The 21,365-nt window shown below is 33.6% G+C and overlaps 1 protein-coding gene across 1 annotated transcript in view; it reads left to right on the top strand.

Annotated features, from left to right (window-relative positions):
* KCNH5 (potassium voltage-gated channel subfamily H member 5) overlaps positions 1 to 21,365 on the top strand; it is a gene marked incomplete at both ends in the record, with an annotated part of 351,704 nt that overhangs the window by 228,966 nt on the left and 101,373 nt on the right. The window contains one exon of the mRNA XM_082616968.1: positions 10,184 to 10,383. Within this exon, the coding sequence (XP_082473094.1) occupies positions 10,184 to 10,383 (200 nt within the window). The remainder of the gene's footprint in view (positions 1 to 10,183; positions 10,384 to 21,365) is intronic.

Below are 21,365 nucleotides of genomic sequence, written 5' to 3'. Positions count from 1 at the left end.
TCCTCATGAATCATGGTCTCAAGACAGCATTCCAAGAAAGCAAAAGCAAAACAATTAAGTCCCTTAGTGTCTCTGGAAATTGCATAATATCATCTCTGCCTTAATCTACTGGAAGTCATAAAGCCAGCACAGATTAAAGGAAGTAGATTCCACCTTTTGGTGGGAGGAGCAATAAAGTTTCATTGCAAAGAGATGTGCATACCAAGATAGGAAAAATATATGGTCATATTTTGAGATCCATCATAAAGGAACTGAATGAACAAAGATTTGGAAGCAAGAATAAATTATTTGGAGGTTCAGCAAGAAGACAGGTTATGACACTATTTTTCAGAATACACGAGAAGCTCTTGGCTATTCCACAGATACTGTTCTTAGGGACCTCAACAGTTTATTTAGGTTGTTGGCAGTGCCACTTTACTCTTTGTGTCTTGGATCAGTAATACTTGTGATTTGGTAAAGAGATATTTCAATTTTGTATTTAATACTATTTCAATTTTGTATTTAGTGTTCCCATATTAATATAAGTATAATAGTAATAACCCCTTTATAGATATATAGAAAGAGTAAGTGATCTAATGTTATCCTCTGTTTATTGCTTCTTTTCATATTCTGGTGCTAAAGATTAGAGAAGTGGCTTGCAGGTATCATTAATGAAAAGCATTAATGAAAATTACTGGAAAACATTGAAAATGTCTCTCTAGTACAAAATAAACAGAGAACAGCTGTAAGTAAAAGAAATTCCATTTTTCAACATAGTGAGTCCATTCTGTACTTACTATATTTTCTCTTTTTTTTCCCTTTTTTCTTTTCTGTAACTGATAAAAGTAGACTTACAGCTAGGTAGAGTGATCTGTTATTTGCATTTTATAATTTGAAGGGCAAAATAAAATCTCTGAATCAAATCATTGAACCACTGCAGTATCTGAATCTCACCATTGTTGTTTCCTTGTGTTTTAAAGGTTTTTTTAATAAAAAAGATATAATATAAGAATATATATAAATACCCTGAAAAATACAACTAATAAATGAATTCAGTAAAGTTGCAAGATACAGGATTAATATGCAGAAATCTGTTGCTTTTCTATACACCAATAAAGAACTATCAGAAAGAGAAAGTTATCCCATTTAAGATCATATCAAAAAGAATAAAATACCTAGGAATAAACTTAACCAAGATGGTGAAAGACCTATACTCTGAAAACAATAAAACATTGATGAAGGAAATTGAAGATGATCAAATAAATGGAAAGATATCCCATGCTCTTGGATTCAAAGAATTAATACTGTTAAAATGGCCATACTACTCAAAGCAATCTATGGATTTAATGTAATCCGTATTAAAATACCCATGATATTTTTCAGAGAACTAGAACAAATAATCCTAAAATTAATATGGAGACACAAAAGATCCTGAATTGCCAAAGCAATATTGAGAAACAAGAACAAAGCTATAAGTATCACCCTCCCTGACTTCAGACTCTATTACAAAACTACAGTAATCAAAACAGTATGGTTCTGCCACAAAAACAGACACATAGTTCAATGGAATGGAAATTAACCCATACACCTATGGTAAATTAATCTTTGACAAAGGAGGCAAGAATATACAATGGAGAAAAGACAGTCTCTTCAGCAAGTGGTGCTAGGAAAACTGGACAGCTACATGTAAAAGAATGAGATTAGAACATTTCCTCATGCTGTATACAAAAATAAACTAAAAAATGGACTAAAGACCTAAATGTAGGACTCAAAACCATAAAACTCCTAGAAAAAAATAGGCAGAACACTCTTGGACATAATATTTTTTTGGATCTGTCTCCTAAGGCAAAGGAAACAGAAGCAAAAATAAATGAGACCTAATTAAAGTTAAAAGCTTTTACACAGCAAAAGAAACCATTGACAAAATGAAAAGATAACCCACTTAATGGGAGAAAATATTTGCAAATGATATGACTGGCAAGGGGTTAATATCAAAAATATATAAACAGCTCATACAGCTCAATATCAAAAAAAAAACAAGTCAATCAAAAATTGGTAAAAGACCTGAACAGAAATTTTTCCAAAGAAAACATACAGATGGCTAACAGGCACATGGAAATATGTGCATCACTAATTATTAGAGAAATGCAAATCAAAACCAAAGTGAGATATCACCTTCCATCAGTCAGAATGGCCATCATAAGAAAGTCTACAAATAACAGATGTTGGTGAGGTTGTAGAGAAAAGGGAACCCTTGTACACTTGTAGGAAAGTAAATTGGTATACCCACTCTCAAAAACAGTGTGGAGGTTCCCCAAAAAACTAAAAATAAAACTACCACATGATCCAGCAATCCCACTCCTGAGTACCTGGATAAAAACAAAAATGCTAATTTGAAAAGATACATGCACCCCAATGTTCATAGCAGCATTATTTTACAATTGCCATGGTATGGAAGCAACCCAAGTGTCCATCAACAGATGAATGGATAAAAAATACATGGTGTATATATACAATGGAATATTATTCAGCCATAAAAAAGAATGAAATTCTGCCAATTTAAGCAACATTGATGGACCTAGAGAATATTATGCTTCGTAAAATATGTCAGACAGAAAAAGACAAGTACTATTTGGTATCACTTGTATGTAGAATCTAAAAAATAAAAGGAATGTATAGAGCAAAATAGAAACAGACTTACAGATATACAAACCAAACCAGTGGTTACCACTGGGGAGTGGGTAGGGGAGAGGGACATGTTAGGATTACAGGATTATGAGATACAAACTACTATGTATAAAATAGGAAAGTATTATACAGCACAGGGAATTATAGCCATTATTTTGTAATAACTTTTAATGGAGTATAATCTATAAAAATACTAAATCACTATGCTGTACACCTGAAACAAATATAGTATTGTAAATAAACTACACTTCAATAAAAAATAATAGTCATTGCCATATAATTATTGAAACTATTTTGATGTAGTCAGTTTTTATGATAATCATGGGATTAGCTGTAAACTGTTGAAATGTGTCCAATACTATGCTATAATTTTGATAAATTTAAAAAATGGTCCCTTCTGTATATCAACTTATCTTACTAGTTGAGGGTTAATTCAAGTAATGATTCAGTCAACTCATTGTATTATGTGGAATTCCTCCTTCAAAATTCTAACGTCCCTAAGAGGGATATTGTGTTAAATAGTTTTCAGTATTTAACACTTAATATAAAGTAATTAATGAGATTAATTTCTAACAAAATAGTTGGCATGGTTCAGGTACTAGATGAAATGGGGCATGGATTAAGTGAAGACTGGGAAAGAGAAGATATCTGTTTCATAAGTGGATGCCTAGAGGCAGCTTACATATATGGGTAATTGCAAAAGAGCATCCAGGGAAACCAAGAGCCATTATGAGACAGCTGGAAGGAGAATAAAACTTCGAAATTGGAGATCTGATGATCAGCTTCTTCACTTTGTTCTAAGGCCAACTGGAGTGATTTCAAGTATTTTAGCAGGCTGTGTGATACATATAAAATCATACATTGGTGGAATATTCTCCTTCCATGTCTTAAATATCATTATTAAAGGTGGACTTTAGTGAATAGCAATAGAAATGGAAATGATGGATGAACCACCTATGTGGCTTTAATGGTTACCAGAAATGCATTCTCATATCAATATTTTAAATTGCTTAGTCTAAGGCCAATTATTACTTGCCAAGATTTATAAAAGAAAGATATTTAGGAAAAGTAAATGTTGGATGTCAACTTGAACAGGCACAAAAAGTCTAAAAAATATAAATCATTAATAAGAAGATGAATGGCTGCAGCTTGACCTAAGGAGCAAACAAAATGAAGTGACTGGAGAACACAGTTTATTCAGAGAACTGGATATCATCATCTGATCTGTTATCCTGAGCAACTCATAAGATTGGAGGCAGAGTTACAATTAATTAGCTAAACATAGATTTTGTTTGACTCTGCAAATTGTTTAACCCTGAGAAATAAACTATATTTAGTTTATATACTTGGAATGGCTATAAGTTTATTTGTGAATTTTTGTAAACTATGGAAAGGAAATGATCATTAGTCTCCTTCCAAAGCATGTGAGTTGGGAGAATTAAAGAATAATGCCATTTGCAGCAACATGGATGGACCTAGAGGTTTTCATACTGAGTGAAATAAGTCAGACAGAGAAAGACAAATATCATATGATATTGCTTATATGTGGAATCAAAAAAAGTGTACAAATTATCTACAAAACAGAAATAGAGTTAGAGATGTAGAAAACAAATTTATGGTTACTGGGGGTAATGGGAGGGAGGGATAAATTGGGAGATTGGGATTGACATATACATACTACTATATATTAAATAGATAACAAATAAGGACCTACTGTATAGCACAGGGAACTCTACTCAATACTCTGTAATGGCTTATATGGGAAAAGAATCTAAAAAAGAGTGGATATAATTATATGTATAACTGATTCACTTTGCTGTACACCTGAAACTAACACAACATTGTAAATCAACTATACTCCAATAAAAATTTTTTAAATAAATAAATAAATAAAATTAAGGGCCCTGATAAAAAATAAAGATTAATACCTTTCTATAGGAAGTAGTGAATACTATTTGAGAGCAGGGATCATGTTGAATCCTTAGTGACTATTATAGTGGCTGCATGTAATAAGTGTTCAATAAATATCTACTGAATTAAATGATACATGAATGAATAGTGAAATCTGTGATTGGCTATATGGCATTATTCAGTCTTTTAACCTTTGTCTCTTTTTGAGAACATTAAACATTCATTCATGACTTTAATATATACATTATGAAAATAATAGGTGTTTTTAAGTACTAAAATGTATTAAATGTTAAAAAAACATTCTAAAATATGCTGTTAGGCTCTGATGTGCATCGTAAGGAGCTCGCTACCCTCCTTTCCCAGGTTTTCTAATCAATTGAGAATCAGTCTGTTTTATTAGGCTATTAATAAAACTACTTATTAGAATATTAAAGTTGCATAACTAGTCAAAATTAATGGCTTAAAACAAGAACAGCCATTTATTTCACTCATGAATCTGTAACTTATGCAGGTCCAGGAAGGCATGACTTTCTGGTCCACGTGTTATCAGCTAGGATGGCTTGAATGGGTCTGAAAAATTCACTTCTTAGTTGGCTCAGCCACATACATGGCTGGTAAGCTGATGTTGTCAAGCTGTGTGCTGCACATACAATCATAGATTGATAGGACATTTCCCTTCCTATCTTAACTATCCTTATTAAATATGAATATCAATAGAAAGGGAAGTGATGGTTGAACCACCTGCACAGCCTTAAGTGTTACCAGAAATGTTTTCTTATATCAATATTTTAAATTGTTCAGCCTAAGGCCAGTGCTTAGCTGGGAGCTCAGCCAAGGCTATTGACCAGAGGCCTTAATTCTTCTCCATGTGGAACTTTCTAGAAGAATGGGCTTCCTCACAACACAGAAGATAGATTCTAAGAGCAGGTGTTCTAACAGTGAGGAATTGGAAGTTTCTAGTTTCTTAAGGCTTGGACCCAGATATTGGCATATGATTATAGTTACTGTAGTCTATTAGTAAAATAGTTATAGAGTATGCCTAGATTCAAGGGAAAGGAATATAGACCCTGCCTGTCAATGGAAGGGGTGTCAGAGAACTTGTAGCCATCTTTAATCTAACATAATTATCTTTAAAATAATCCCCTTGTGGTGAGTAAGAAAAATATAAGACTTTTTAGATAAGACATTTACTAGTGTATATGCCAGAATTACCAATTCATTAAATGTGATAAGCTTATAAAATTAGCTTGTCTTAAGTTGTCTTAAGCTTAAAAGGCTACAGGAGAGCATATAAAAGGCTTATCAAATTTTAACAGATTATTCTAATTATTCCTAGTAAAGTAGGCAAATTACATCTATGGCATCCCATTTAAAGGGTAAAATTCTATAATAGTACTCTGTAAAACTTGCCAGGCCAAGCATGAGCATTCATGTTTGATGAATGACAGTAGGCCTTCTTAATTTATTTATTATCTTAACATGGCCAAGGTATGTGTCACCTTAGCTTCTAAATATTTTATTCTCTCACGTGCATTAATAGTATGTATTCCTTCTATGTTTTTGTATCGCCAGTAGTGAAGTTTGACTTGAAAAAAAGGATGTTTCTGAAAAAATGTTTCCTAGGTTTTTAGTGTGTGAACTTACAGGAAAAAATATCTGAATACTTATTATGTTCCAGGAACTGGTCTGTATTCTGGAAATACAGCAGTGAGCAAAATGGACAAGGCCCAGGCCTGTACTTACAGATTTTGCATTCCTAATAGGGAAGGTAGATATCAACAAGCAAATAAATAAATGTGTAATGTAAATTAAAGTAGTGTTAAATAAGATTAAGAACACAGGTATAGTAAGGTGGTAGAGAGTTGTATTGAAGGAAGGGGATATTCTTTCTGCTGAGTGAAAAATTAATTGTTTGGGAGCTATTTCCATGATGATGATGATGATGATGTTGACGACAACGATGATACATACATAATATTTCATTGATACTTACTACCTACTGGACTTTTTAAAAACTGATTTATATGTTATATCATTTAGCACAACTCCTTTGTAAAGATTCTAAAGTAACTGTAAAGTTGTAAGAGAGGAAATAATAGAATCCTAGAGAGATTTAGTAACTGGCCCAAAGACAGATAGCTAGTAAGTGGAAAAACATATACTCTTAAAGGATGCAAGAATGCTGGTAGAGGTAGTGGGAAGGGATTGTACTGAGGCTCTATTTTGAAGGGAGAGCCAATAGGAATTGTTGATAGAGTAGATGTAGGAGATGAATCAAAGAATGAATTGAAGAATGATGCTTTAGTTTTGGTCTGAGCACCTAGGTGTGGCTTTACAATTTAATGAGATGAAAAGTGCATTTGGTTGTTGAAGAGAAGGTGGTGTAAAATAAGAGTTCTCTTTTGGACTTGTTAGATTTGAATGGCAGTGAGACATTCAAGAAGGCTTGTGTCTCTGTACTTCAGGGGATAGGTTTTACTTTGGGAGTTAGCAGCATAGAGCTAGTTTCTACTAAGATCAATTTCTTTCATTATTGTGTGTCATGTCCCAGGGTCACTCTCATTAAAGATGTACCCATTTATCCTGGGAACACAGACTGTGGTGGGAAGCAGTATTTTTGCTTACTATGGAATATCATACTTGCTGTCACTATATTTTATGAAATGTGTACTAGTCCTAAATATGGGAAATATTTTTAAGGAAGAAGTGGTTTCTCTTCTTTAAAATATACATATATTACATGGATCTGTACATGTGATAAAATTTTATAAAGCTGTACACCAAAAAAATGACTGCATGTAAAAAAATGCTGAAATATAATGTCTATAGTCTGGTTAATTGTATTGTGCCATTGTCAATTGCCTGTTTTTTATAAATTACTATAGTTCTGTAAGATGTCATAATTGAGAGAGCTACATGTGGGTACATGTGGGTATATGAACTTTCTGCATAATTTTTTTTAACATTTCAAGGTAAAAAATTATATATATAATTATGTATATGCTATATATGTATATATAATTATGTGTATGTTACATATATGTATATATACTTATATACATATAATTATATATATAATTGAATGTCTTACCTTAAATTGTGACCTTGATTAGTCCTACCCAGTGCAGGATGCCACATTCACATGAAAGTTGGAGGCAGAAAATATCCTTGTAATATACCAAACTTAATGGGATGTTGATTGTATTCTTCATTTATTAATGCTGAAAACGTTAAATACATTGGCGGGGTTTTTTTTTTTTTTTTTTTTTTTTTTGTGGTACGCAGGCCTCTCACTGTTGTGGCCTCTCCCGTTGCGGAGCACAGGCTCCAGATGCGCAGGCTCAGCGGCCATGGCCCACGGGCCCAGCCGCTCCATGGCATGTGGGATCCTCCCGGACCGAGGCACGAACCCGTGTCCCCTGCATTGGCAGGCGGACTCTCAACCACTGTGCCACCAGGGGAGCCCACATTGGCAGTTTTATTCATATTTTAGTACTTAAGCTTTTCATATGACTAGAATGTGTGCATATTTAATGTACCCCCAAAGATGAAATGTGTGGTAAATTGTTAAGCTAAAAGGCAGTAGTAAGACACTTTGGCAAATATAGCATATTACAGGCATCTTAGGGAGCCAAATGAGTTGAACATGTCAAAATAATAGTTCTGTGATATTTACTGACAACTTAAAATAGCTGGAGACTATTCAAAAACATGATTGTAACGTTATTTCATTAACCTCTAAAAAGCTCATTATTTTAAAAACATAAATCCTCTTTATGTCTCTTTTCAGGAAATGCAAAATTCTATTTGTTGCATGATTCTTCTACCATTAATTTGTTCACATTATTTCTGTGTTCGTCTTTCTTAATGCCAACAATGATGGAATAGAATGTTAAGTCTGTGATTACCTCTACTTTTTTGTTGTTTTTAAATATAAACAAAGATTTAAAGACCCAGATGGGAAATGTCAACAGTATATTCTTCCTACTCAGTTCTATCTAACAAAATATCATCTATCTTAAAAATTGTTCTTCACAGGCATCAAAATCCCCAAATAATAGCCAAAAAACCTCAAAACAAAACAAAACAGACAAAAAAAACTGAGTAAATGCTTGTAAAATCATAGCTTCCTATTGTGAATTTATAATTTGTTGTACTCAAAGAGCAACTGTTACCTAAAAAACAAATGATTTTCTGAAAATAGATTGAAGATCTTAAGTTGCTTCACTGGCTTGTTGTTATACTAATTCCATCAAGTGGGATTTGGTTGATGAAACTGTGAAATAAAAGTCCATACTTTTGTTTAGACGAGTAATTTTTCAAATGCTTAGAGGAACAAGAATGGAAGTGATCACTGTCTGATATTCCATTTATTTGTGAAATGCTTATGGAATGAATGGGGTTACTAAACATTGTGTTTACTGAATATTAAGGGGAATAAAATATTGCCCTCTTTTCAAAAGAGCTTACTGTTAAACAAAGGAGTAAAATCAAAGGGACAAGATAGGCTGGGAGTGGTGTGTGATTGAAGGTGTGTTGATCTGGGGCTGAACTCAATTGCTTTTAAAAGCGTTTTCAGGGCCTCCCTGGTGGCGCAGTGGTTGAGAGTCCGCCTGCCGATGCAGGGGATGCGGGTTCGTGCCCCGGTCTGGGAGGATCCCATATGCCGCGGAGCGGCTGGGCCCGTGAGCCATGGCCGCTGGGCCTGCGCGTCCGGAGCCTGTGCTCCGCAACGGGAGAGGCCACAACAGTGAGAGGCCCGCGTACGGAAAAAAAAAAAAAAAAAGCGTTTTCAAGATCAGGTCAACATTAGTAACCTGACCAGATCTGGAGAGAGAAGAGTTGGTAAATTATGGGTTGAGGGAGGGAGTAGCAGTCAGGGGCATTAAAAACCCCTATTCCTTTCCTAGCCACTGTAGATGAATAACAATGGTTTGCAAATTGACTTTATTCTTAATTAAAATAATGAAATTAAAAAGTCTTATGATACTGGGTTACTGACATAAATTTAATAACTAGAATTTTCAGGCACTCCCAAAGTTTCATTTTAACTGTTAATTCCAACCCTATTTCTCTCTAGAATCTTCTAGAAATAGAACACTTTGATTTGTCTTCCCTCCCTATATTTCTGATGTTCTGTCAAAAATATTGATAAGCAGGGAAGTAATCCAAAAGCTGGACGAAGCAAGCAGTGAGAAAGAGCATACATTTCTAAACTGGATCATCAACCTCTCGAAAATTTAAATTGATTCAGCTTCATTCAGGAGGACAGGGTTGGAGGATAACTTTAGTCATAAGGCTAAGAATGTCTTAGGCAAATCATAACCTTGGATCATCTAATTCTTCATGAAATCTATCAACCACTTTCATGTTTTACCACAATGACTAGAGTAGTGCTCACTCATAAAATCATGCTTATCATACTAAAGATAACACTTATTGAGTGAACACCAAATTCTGGGCACTGTGCTCAGGGGTTACCATGCATATGCCGAAAAGTTTATAAAGGCATCTCTGTCAAGTGATTCATTAATTTCACCAATATTCACATCATTTTTTTTCACTTGGGATAGTTGATTTATTTTCATCATTTCTTCTCTTTCAGCTCTTCTTTATGCAACTATTTTTGGAAATGTTACCACAATTTTCCAGCAAATGTATGCCAACACCAACCGGTACCATGAGATGCTGAATAATGTACGGGACTTTCTGAAACTCTATCAGGTCCCCAAAGGCCTTAGTGAACGAGTCATGGATTATATTGTCTCAACATGGTCTATGTCAAAAGGCATTGACACAGAAAAGGTATGGGTTATTATTATTGTTCTTGTTATTAATTTTCTATTTCAATAGGATCTTCAGATGCCCATAGCTTTCCCACTCACATATTACTTGTATAATTGCTTTATAAATGTTACTCTGTGTTTCATAAGTGACATATCAGTCAATCATATTATTTAGTGCTTGGAAGGTGGAAAATGTTCAACCATTAATCATCAATTAGTATTAGTCATCAAACTCAATTTAGGAATTGTGGTTCCTGAAAACAGCTAATTATTTCATTTCCTCAAAACATTCTCATTACCACTCAGGGTAATTTGTCACATTCCTCTAAAATGCTAACTGTGCTGCCATTTCTTTTGCTAGATTTTATTCTTGATTTCTCTTTTGACATTTTGCCCATTTAAAATTCAGAAAGAAACTTCCTTGCTTATAACTAAAAGATTATATGTCTTCTATTCTACCCTCTACTTAAATTTCTCTTCTCTCTATCACATGTTCTATAATGGAACTTATAGTTCTTTGTTTTCCCTTTTTCCCTATGCAAATCTATGAAATGGATGTGACCCTTGCAATCCACCTGTCATATCTAATTTCTTGCTTGTCTTTTCATGGAACCTCTTTAAATTGTTCCCATCTAACTCATATTAGGGGCAAAGAAGAAACCAAAGTCCTCCTCATGATAAACAAAATCAAATAAATTCTCACTTCCTACACCCAGCTGATTCACATCCAATATAGGGAATGACAAGTAGGGCTTGCACATAAGACTTCTAGAGAAAACTGATCTTAAGCTATTTCACTTTATAAGTATCAGCAAAGGCTTTATTTTTAGGTACTGATTTTTGACATATGATAATCAGATAGCACATAACCTTCCTTGCCATTTCCCACAAATTTTGTTTTTTTTAATCATATGAGGTTGACTTGTAGTTTTTCTTTCAGACCTGCTCAACAAGCACTTTTCAATGTCAAAGTGAAAGAGCCAATGAACAAAGTAGATGTTTAGTTAGGGGAATTTCATGAAACAAGTAGGAAGTTGTAAGCCGGAGCAGGTGTTAGGAGCAGAGGATTGAGGGGAGATGAAAGGAACAGACTAAAGGGTAAGAGCTGAGGGAGGGAAGCCTTCAGAGAGAGTGCAAGTGAGATACTGGAGGCTAGCTATGTGGAAGAGTTATGAAAGAGGGTGAGATTTGCTCTTCTTTTGACATTTTACAAGATGCAGTTAAATGGCCCCTTAAAGTGGAATGTGTGGCCACAGAGGGGGAAAAGGACAAACTGCATACCTGTGGAATTTGATTAATGTGTACCTGAACTGATATAAGGTTAGTAGGGAGGGAATCCAAAGAAGGAACAGGATCTTCCTCAGGGGTGCACGTGAGAGTCAGTGTTTAAATCGCTAGAAGCAGGATGTTCTCTGAGGTCCACATTCAATGAAACTGAGCTCAAGATGCAACCATTTACCTTGTCAATCACTATCTCAGTCAGAAGATTTTCTTTCCAGAAAATTCAGTGGGGTCTCATGATAGTTGACAGATAACATCAGTAAACGGATGGAATAATAGCCCTTTACATTAGAAAAGTATCTGACCCAGAGCCTATGCCACAGATCTGGTACATGGCAGATTTTTTAGTTCCCTTCTCTAAGTTCCCAGATTCTAAGTTAGTTCGGGAATGGAGCCAATAGATTCTCACAAGCTTCCCCTCTAGTACCTGCTCAACATGATGCAGTTACGGTGTAATATACTGGCATTGGGTGTTTACGGAAGTGCACCCACCATGTAGTTCTTATTAGTGACATTTTTTTGGGTTGTTTGTTGTTCATCATTTGTTGTCACAGATATGTACTTCTGATTGGTAGAATACCCATGGACAAGGGAATAATAGGAAAAAATTGAGGAGGTTAATATTAAAGGTGAAATAAAATTTTAATTCACATAAAAAGATTTTTAAAGAAATAAGTAAAAATATTAAAATGAATTAACTTTTGGATAAGACAAAATCATGGATGTGCCTCCTAACTAATGGGAAATCTTTAGAGTAGTGTTTGACCAGTAGGAAGAGCAGATTTAAGGAACCGTGGCACATATGAAAGTCTTTGTATGTATTAATGCAATGGAGTACATAAAAAATTAAGTGATGAATAAATTTGGCTAGAATATGTAAAACCTCTCACACCAAAAACTATGGAAACAAAAATGAGATAAAGCAACTGCAACAAATATCACAGGTGAAAGGTTAATTACCTTAATATGTAAAGTGATTTTACAGATCAATAAGATGAATTAGAATACATAGGGAAAAGGAGCTGAACACATAATTTATAGAAGACAAAAGTACAAATTACTAATAAACATACAAAAAGTCTTATTTTTACTTGTAATGAATAAATATTGAAAGAACAAGAGACTGTCAAATATAATGCCTAATCTTAGCAAAGGCTGTAGTGACTGACACTATCATATTATTCTGCTCTGTGTGCTTCTTGAAAACAGTTTTACCGAGATAATATCCTAAATTTAGGGATATCTAGACTTCAGTCCTTATGCCTCTTCCCTTTTCTGTCTAGAATCTCTCCTTCAGTGATATCATACAATCTCATGACTGTAATAATATATGCTAACACCACCCTAGTATACATACACATCCTGGACCTACTCCCTGAACCACAGATTCTCCTATTCAACTGCCTACTCATATCCAATGAAGTTGTCCAGAACTGAACTCCTAATCATCTCCCATAAACCTGCTCTACTTACATTCTTCCTTAATGCAGTTAATGGAAACTCCACACATCAGTTGCTTAGAACAAAGCTTCCACATTGAAACTTCCCCCAAATCCTATTGGCTCCACCTCCATTTCTCACCACCTCCATTGTAATCAGCTGGTTCAATTCACCATCATGTCCTACCTGGGTTATTCTGTAGCCAAGTGATTGGTCTGTGCATCCACCCCGTCCCTGTGTAGGTTATTCTCAGCACAGCAGCCAATGAGCTTATATGGCTTTCATAATAAAGCTTTCTATCTTCTGTCTCTCTCTTATCTCTCATCTCTATCTCTTTTTTATCTTATTTATCTCATCCATCCATCCATCTGTGTATCTAACTATTTTATATTCATCTTTACTTTTGATAATAAGAATGACATTGGTTGAGCCTGTTAAAATACAAGGGTAGAAAAAAGAAAATGAAAGTTCGATGACAGTAATCACATAAATCCTGTAATTGTAGTCATAATCTTAGAAGTGTGGATTTACTTGAGGATAGCTTCAGTAAACAGCATCTGATTTTTAACAGTTATACCATATTTGATATTAGAGATCTCTATTAGACTTGCTGTTCTTCAATAAGTGAAATATTTGTCTTCCTATATGTTTCTTATCTTACATTTTGTTGATTGTTTCTTTCGAATATTTTATCAATGGTGGTTGTTATCAAATTTAACTTTGAGTATGTACTGAAAAAGATCGAAACATAATGTGTGAAATGAAATGTCTTTGTTCTAATGCTTCTCTTGTTAGTTCTGAAACAGCCATTTTTTTTCAGCTGCTGGTACAATAGAATTTAATGATGCATTTCAGCTAATTAGAGAAAACGTTCGCCCCAATCGCCCCAATTACTGAGATTTCATTCTGTCGCCTCCACATACTTAGTTTTATAGATATTTTGAATTCAGCTTTAACCCACAAGCAAATTAATCACTGTGATTTAATTCAGTCTTAACTTGTCTTTTGTGAATAATGCTTTCTCTAATACAAATTGTGGCATTAAAATCACTGCTGATGTGGAGATTGTAGCATTTTTATCATGAAAGTTTGCCTTAGGCAATTAAAAAATATAAAACAGTACCTAGATTAATTTGATTTGGTTGAAAGTATTTTATTGACTACTAATTACTATAGTTGCTTTAGATTCTTTTCAAATTTAATAACCAAAATCCATCCTCTGGGCTTTGCTACTTGCTAACATTCTGTGCAGTTAAAAGACAAGAGAAATGGGTGGAATGAGTGAGGATTTAAAAGGGAAAGAGCAGATTATGGGAAAAAAATAGAAAGGATGATAGTTAAAGCTCAAAAAATCTATCCTACAGTTTGAAATGATTTTACTGAGAAATAATTCAAATAAAGTAAATGGCTGGGGACTTTATTTTCAGCTTTAGGACTGTATGAAAAAATATATAACTTGTAGCATGTTGTGTAGGCCACGTATTTCTCATAATACTGGAATCATTTTCAGCTTGTTTTGTAGAATGAAGTTTAAAACCTTAATGTTTTTTATTTTCCACTGTCTCATATTGTTTTTTCTAGCATGTTCTTTGAAGAAACTCAGTAGAAAAAGCTCTTTGGTCTTCATTTCTTATTTCATGGGTTTTGTAATAACCATAAAGTTATCAGTAGGCAGATCCCATTATATGAAAAGTTCTGGCAGAATTATGCAAAACATTCAGGCAGAATTATGCCTTTAGAATGTAAAGAAATTGATTTTGAATATTTTAAAATCTTGGATTATTTTTAAACAAGATCTATAACAGAAGCACTTTACTTCTTCCAAATATAGTAGACAATATATATTTTTTCTATGAATTAAAGTAACTTTCTTTTAATCAGTTTACTTTTATACAAACATATTTTTTAATTTAAGAAAGCCTGTCTAAATATTTCCTTGTATTCCTAAATGTGAAAAATGGGGATACATTCTTATATATTCATGGTCTCATTATCTTGGTTCAATATTTAAATTATTTAAATGCTTCAAGAAGTTTTTATAGCAATGTACAGCTGAACCCAAGAGTGAAAGCACTAGCCTTCCAAGAAGCGCTCCCCCCAGTTAAATATGCCATGTAAGTATATACATGTGAAGATAGTAAAACAAAACTGAATTGGTCTTAAGATGCATTAATAGGACTTTTGTCTCTGGATCAAGAGAGGTACCAAGCATCCCAATACAGTCCATGTTATTCAGATCATAGACAAAATATTATGTTCAGCTATCAGCTGGATATTTTAAAAGAAATATTATCAAATGGCAGCACAATTACTAGAAGATAATCATGATGACATAAAGTTCTGGGAATCTTGTTATAAGATGAATAGTTAAAGGAAATATGAAGATTTTGTTTGGCTAATTGAAAACTTTGGGGAGAGGTATGACAGGTGACCTGAACTATTTGAAGTATTTAAAGATGCAGTGATCTATCTGCTTCAGGAGGAAATTAAGTCTCTGCGGGTAAAGGATACAGACAGAACATCGTCCAAAATGAACTTGCAGGTCCTGACACTGAAATTACATGACAGCTGTATCTGAATGATTTAGAGTACTATTACATATCATAACCTTTTTACAATAAGAAACATATTCAAGAGATCCTGTATTAAAAATTATAGAATAAAATTCAGTAATGGTTCAATAATTATTTCCCAACAATTTTTTATTAGTACATCTAAGTACTGTAGTTTTACACATGAAACTAATTGGTTTTTCCAAGGTAGCAGAACAAATACCATCTTAAAAAAATTATGAGGACTCAGTATCCCGTTGGGGCTAAGCCAGCCCAGGCCCATTGGACAATTGGCATGTTTTTCCTGTGGTCTTTAAATAAACTGCTTGTTGGGCAAGAGGGACTATGGCTAGTTTATTATTATAGGAAACTATATTTTAGCCTGTTTTGTGAATGCACTATGACCCAAATATCTGAAAACTGTGACTTTTATATCTATACCTATACATGGCAAGGGAATTTAACTATTGTCATGTCCACATGTGCTTCTCAGTTGTTACCTAGTGAAAAATTACAGGGTAAGCATTCAGACTTATTATTGACATTTCTCTTTTCTAGCTGACTTGCAGGCATTACCTGAAAAGGTAGACTTTATCTGAAACCTCAATTATATTTTTCCTTTCATGGATCAGAAGTTAAATAAAATAACACTCAAGGGTTTGTTAGAAACATTATAAGTAGATAGGAACTTTAATATTTTCTGTGATAGAAATTTGAAACATCAAATTATATTTGGTGTGTCATGACTTTTGGCATGGTTTAAGAGTACTCCAATGCCAGCTTTATATTATTGTTAGCTAATAAAATTACTAGTAAACTTTTTGTGTGTCGGGTAGTAGGCAGTATTATTTTTCTCTAGTAAGGATAGGGAGACACTGTATAACTTAGGTTAAAACCTGAGTGGCTCAAACCTTTCTCTAGGAACAATATTAAGTGCATTATTTTTATGTACCATGTTGAAATTACTTTAGTGCATTAGAATGGACTAGTTTGTATTTCATTTTCTCACCACTCTGTCACTAGCCTCTGAGGAAGGGACTACAGAGTCATTTGATAGCTATAGTCCAGGAATGAGAAAGAGTTGTCCATGTAAGGCCATGGATGACTTGCTCAATAGCCCAGCTTTATCTTGACCATGAGGATTAGTTTCCATGCTCTGTGTTCACATCTACAATGGAGATACCACCACCCACCTTACTTAGTTGTCTAGAGGATGAAAAGTGCCCACATAGTGCCTGCATAAGATAAGCAATAATAAGTGTAATCAAATAATTTAGTTTATTGAGGTTACAATCAATTGATTTCCTCCTTTACTAGTCATAAACTATAAAAAGTAGGTCATGCCTGGTTTCATTTTCACCTTAGTCTTTGCTTGGTATTCAGTGCATACTGTTGTCTTTATTTTTTTATTAAAAAATTTTTTTTAATTAAAAAATGTTTTTAATTAAAAAGTTTTTAACTTTTGTCTTTAAATATAGATGAAAATAGAACCTCAGTTGGGGGGTAGTTTGGATGAATAAAATATTTCTATATATATACATATACATTGAACACAAATAAAGAAATATATTTTGGGTTTTGGTGAAAAAATTAAATCATGAATGAATCTACATGTTGCAGATGGTGTTATAGTATGAGTAGGTGTTTGTGACCAACCTGTTATTTTGTACTAAGCTGCCTTGATTGATCCATTTTTAAACTCTAACTTTACTACAGTAAATCTGTAGAAATGGCTATTGAAATAACTATTTTTGAATGAGATCATAGTGCTTCCTTCAAATTTTGCAGTTTGCTAGATAAAGGTAGGATTATACAGGTGGTTGGATTTCATAAAATAAACTTAAAAAAAAGATGTTTCCACTACTGTGATTTCTGTTGTTGTTGATATTATTTGACTGTATTTGTTATTTTTAATTTTTATTCTAGAGCCTTATGGCTTTCTACTCTCCATCAACTTTCCCATCTCTTTCCTAGTGTTTATGGTAATGACTAAAAGATGCCAATTTTTGGCTCAGGCTGACTGTTTTTTATTTTATTGTCATTTATATTCTATGAAGTACTAAAAGCTACTTTTAGCTCCTTTACTAGTAGTGCTAAATAACCAATGGTCATCCCTGTCTGGCATAGCAGAAGACAATGAGAAGGTGGAGCAAATAGAGTAAATACATTAAAAGAAACTAAATAATTTTTATGTAAGAAAGAAATTCCTCTAGTTGTTCATTGCCAATTGCCTGAGTTGCTGCTTCAAGCCCTCCGACTGGGCACGGTCCTGGAGTCAAAGAGAGAGATACATTGCTATGCAATCTAGCAACTTTCTCTAAAGTTTGCTTCTTATGAGTCTTGATCTGTCTTGAGACCTTTAGACATTCTCTTCTTTTCTTATATTAACATTCTTCCTCATTTCTTTATATCTCAAACTTTCTTGTGGAAGTCTTCATTTCCCTAATTTCTGCTGCAGTATCTCTAAGACATAGAAGACGTCAATTAAGGAAGGATCTATACTATGGTAGAATTTATAAAAAGGAAAGTAGCCATCTTTTAAAATTTACATCCAAATCAAAGGGAAACATGGTTTTACATTTCAAGATAGATCACATGACAGGCTACAAAACAAGTCTCAGTAAATTTAAGAAAATTGAAATCATATCAAGCATTTTTTCTGACCATGATTCTATAAGACTAGAAATCAGCTACAAGAAAAAAATTGCAAAAAACCCACAAACACTTGTAGGCTGAACAGTATGCTACTAAGCAACCAGTGTATCATTGTAGAGTTCAAAGAACAAACAAAAAAATACCTGGAGTCAAATTAAAATGGAAACACAGCAATCTAAAATATATGGGATGCAGCAAAAGCTGTTCTAAAAGGGAAGTTTATACAAGCCTATCTCAGGAGACAAGAAAACTCTCGAATAAACAACCTAAACTTATATCTCAAGGGACAAGAAAAAGAAGAACAAACAAAACCCAAAGTTACTAGAAGGAAAGAAGTCATAAAGATGAGAGAAGAAGTAAATGAATAGAGCCTGAAAAAATATAGAAAGATAAATGAAAGTAAGAGCTGGTTCTTTGAAAAGATAAACAAAATTGATAAACCTTTAGCCAGACACATCAAGAAAAAAAAGCAAGAGAGCCTGAATCAATAAAATCAGAAATAAAAAGTAGTTACAATCAACAACACGGAAATACAAAGGATCATAAGAGATTACTATAAACAGTTATATGCCAATAAAATGGAGAAGTTAGAGGAAATGGATAATTTCCTAGAAATATAAATCTCCCAAGACTGAACAAGGAAGAAATAGCAAATATGAACAAATTACCAGTAATGAAATTGTGTCAGGAATAAAAATAAAAACTTCCCAACAAATGAAAGTCAAATCAAAACAACAATGAGATATCACCTCACACCCATCAGAATGACTATCATCAAAAAGACCAGAAATAACAAATGTTAGTGAGGCTGTAGAGAAAAGGGAACCCTTGGACACTGTTGGTGGGAATGTAAATTGGTACAGACACTATGGAAAATAGTTTGGAGGTTCCTCAATAACCAAAACATAGAACTACCATATGATCTAGCAATTTCATTCTTGGATACATATCCAAAGAAGACAAAAAGCATTAATTTGTAAGGATACATGCACCCCAGTGTTTATAGCAGCATTACTTAAAATAGCCAAGATATGGAAGTAATCTAAGTGTCCATCAACAGGTGAATGGATAAAGATGATATGCCACACACACACACACACACACACACACACACACAGGAATACTACTCAGCCATTAAAAAGAATGAAACTTTGCCTTTTGAAACAATGGGGGACCTGGAGGATATAACACTTAGTGAAATAAGTCAGAGAGACAAGTACTGTATGTTATCACTTTATATGTGTAATCTAAAAAATGAATGAATGTAACAAAAAAGAAACACTCAGATATAGAGAGGAAACTAGTTGTTACCAGTGGGAAGAGGGAAGGTGGAGGGGGAAGATAGGGGTAGGGGTTAAGAGGTACAAACTACTATGTATAATAACTTTAAATAGAGTATAATCTATAAAAATTTTGAATCACTATGTTGTACACTTGAAACTAATATAATGTTGTAAATCAATTATACTTTGAAACCGTGGTTTCACAAGGGGAAAAAAAAAAGGGAAACATGGTTTTATAGGATATTGTAGTAATTGCTATGGAGTGGTAAATAAAAGTATACATAGTCCCTGCTCTTGTGTTGCTCTGAGTTTAATGTAAGAGGAAAGACTTAAACAACCAGAGTTAAATGTATGATTCCAAATTGTGATGATGCTTGAAATATAATACAGGCAGCTATGGAAGATTTAAAAATAATAGAAGAGGTAGTGGATCTAGTTAAGGTTGGAGGATGTAGGTTTAAGACGGCAATGGAGAAAGCAAAAAATTTGAACAGAAAAGCTTGTTAGAAAATGAAACTTCACATATTTTATAACAGAACTCAAATTACCTATATGCTAATCCTCAAGTAATTGGTCTGAAGATGGAAAACAAAAGGAAGCAGAAAAAGCAAAGGTCTAGTTAGTTCATTAGCTACTTAAATCATTAATTAACTATACATAGACTCTACATTCTATGTGCTATGGAATAATTTGAGCTGAGTATTCATATTGGCTGAAAATCTTACTCTAAAACCAATAACAGCACATACGGGGGCATATGGACGCCACTGGTTCCCCAATCCTGATTAAGCTAATCAGCACATATTTGTTTAGAAATGGGTCTGCTGCCTTTGTGGACAAGTATCAGAGAATACATTCATGACAAGAGCATACTTTACACATTCTGTTTTCATCGTTTCTACCAAGGGTGAATAAAATGTTAGAAAAAATATTTTTCTAAAGATTTTCCCCCTAAAATGTTTATTTAATAGAGATACATGACTTATATAAAATAAGAAGTTAGAGCTAGGCAAAGAAGAAACTATGATACATCACCCATAATCCCACCACTCACAGGAATGTAGCTTGCCACAAACATACAGTACCACTATAAGAAATTACAGAATGAATATATCAATAGTGGTCCTACCATCAAACTTATTACTTATATAGGACACCTTTTACAAGAAAAAGGCCTGATTCTGTAATCAAAATTTGGTGGAGTACTAGAGTTAATATTCTTGATAATAAATTTATCTTTAATTGGTTTTAAGAAAGTTCTTATAATAAATCTCCCTACAAACTTACAGAGGAAGAGTTTCATTTCTGTGGCTTTTTGAGAGCTATTGTAAAATGTTCAAAGGTAAGAAAAAACAAAATATTCAAAAACAAAACAAAACAAACAAGCAAACAAAAAACCCTAAACAGTCTAATTTTTCCTTTTTGATCCTTAGTTTGAGAAGACTCAAAAGAACTGAGAGAAAACCTCAAATCTTAATTCCGTGAACTTTACTTTCTCACTAATAAAACGTGAGACATGATATCACTTAATCTTAATATACCTCTGTTCTCTATTGGCAATGATGCATAAGAATGTTAGTGTCAAAGCATGAGCTATTTCACAGAGGTAAATTTTCCAGTTGACTGAAACTTGTACTTTCCTGCACAATTTAAGAATCTTGAGAAAAGCCTTTCAAATGATATTACATGTTCTCCTTAAAGAAAATATTATATATTACATAAATTAGGAAAATATTTTCTTCACAAGGAGCGCTACACCTCCTCATGAATTTAGACATGTACTTGTTTAA

This window comes from Mesoplodon mirus (assembly GCF_964341445.2).
Source record: "Mesoplodon mirus genome assembly, chromosome: 4".
Taxonomy (NCBI): Eukaryota; Metazoa; Chordata; class Mammalia; order Artiodactyla; family Ziphiidae; genus Mesoplodon; species Mesoplodon mirus.
Note: the sequence above shows the minus strand (reverse complement) of the source record. Positions and strands in the feature narration are given on the sequence as shown.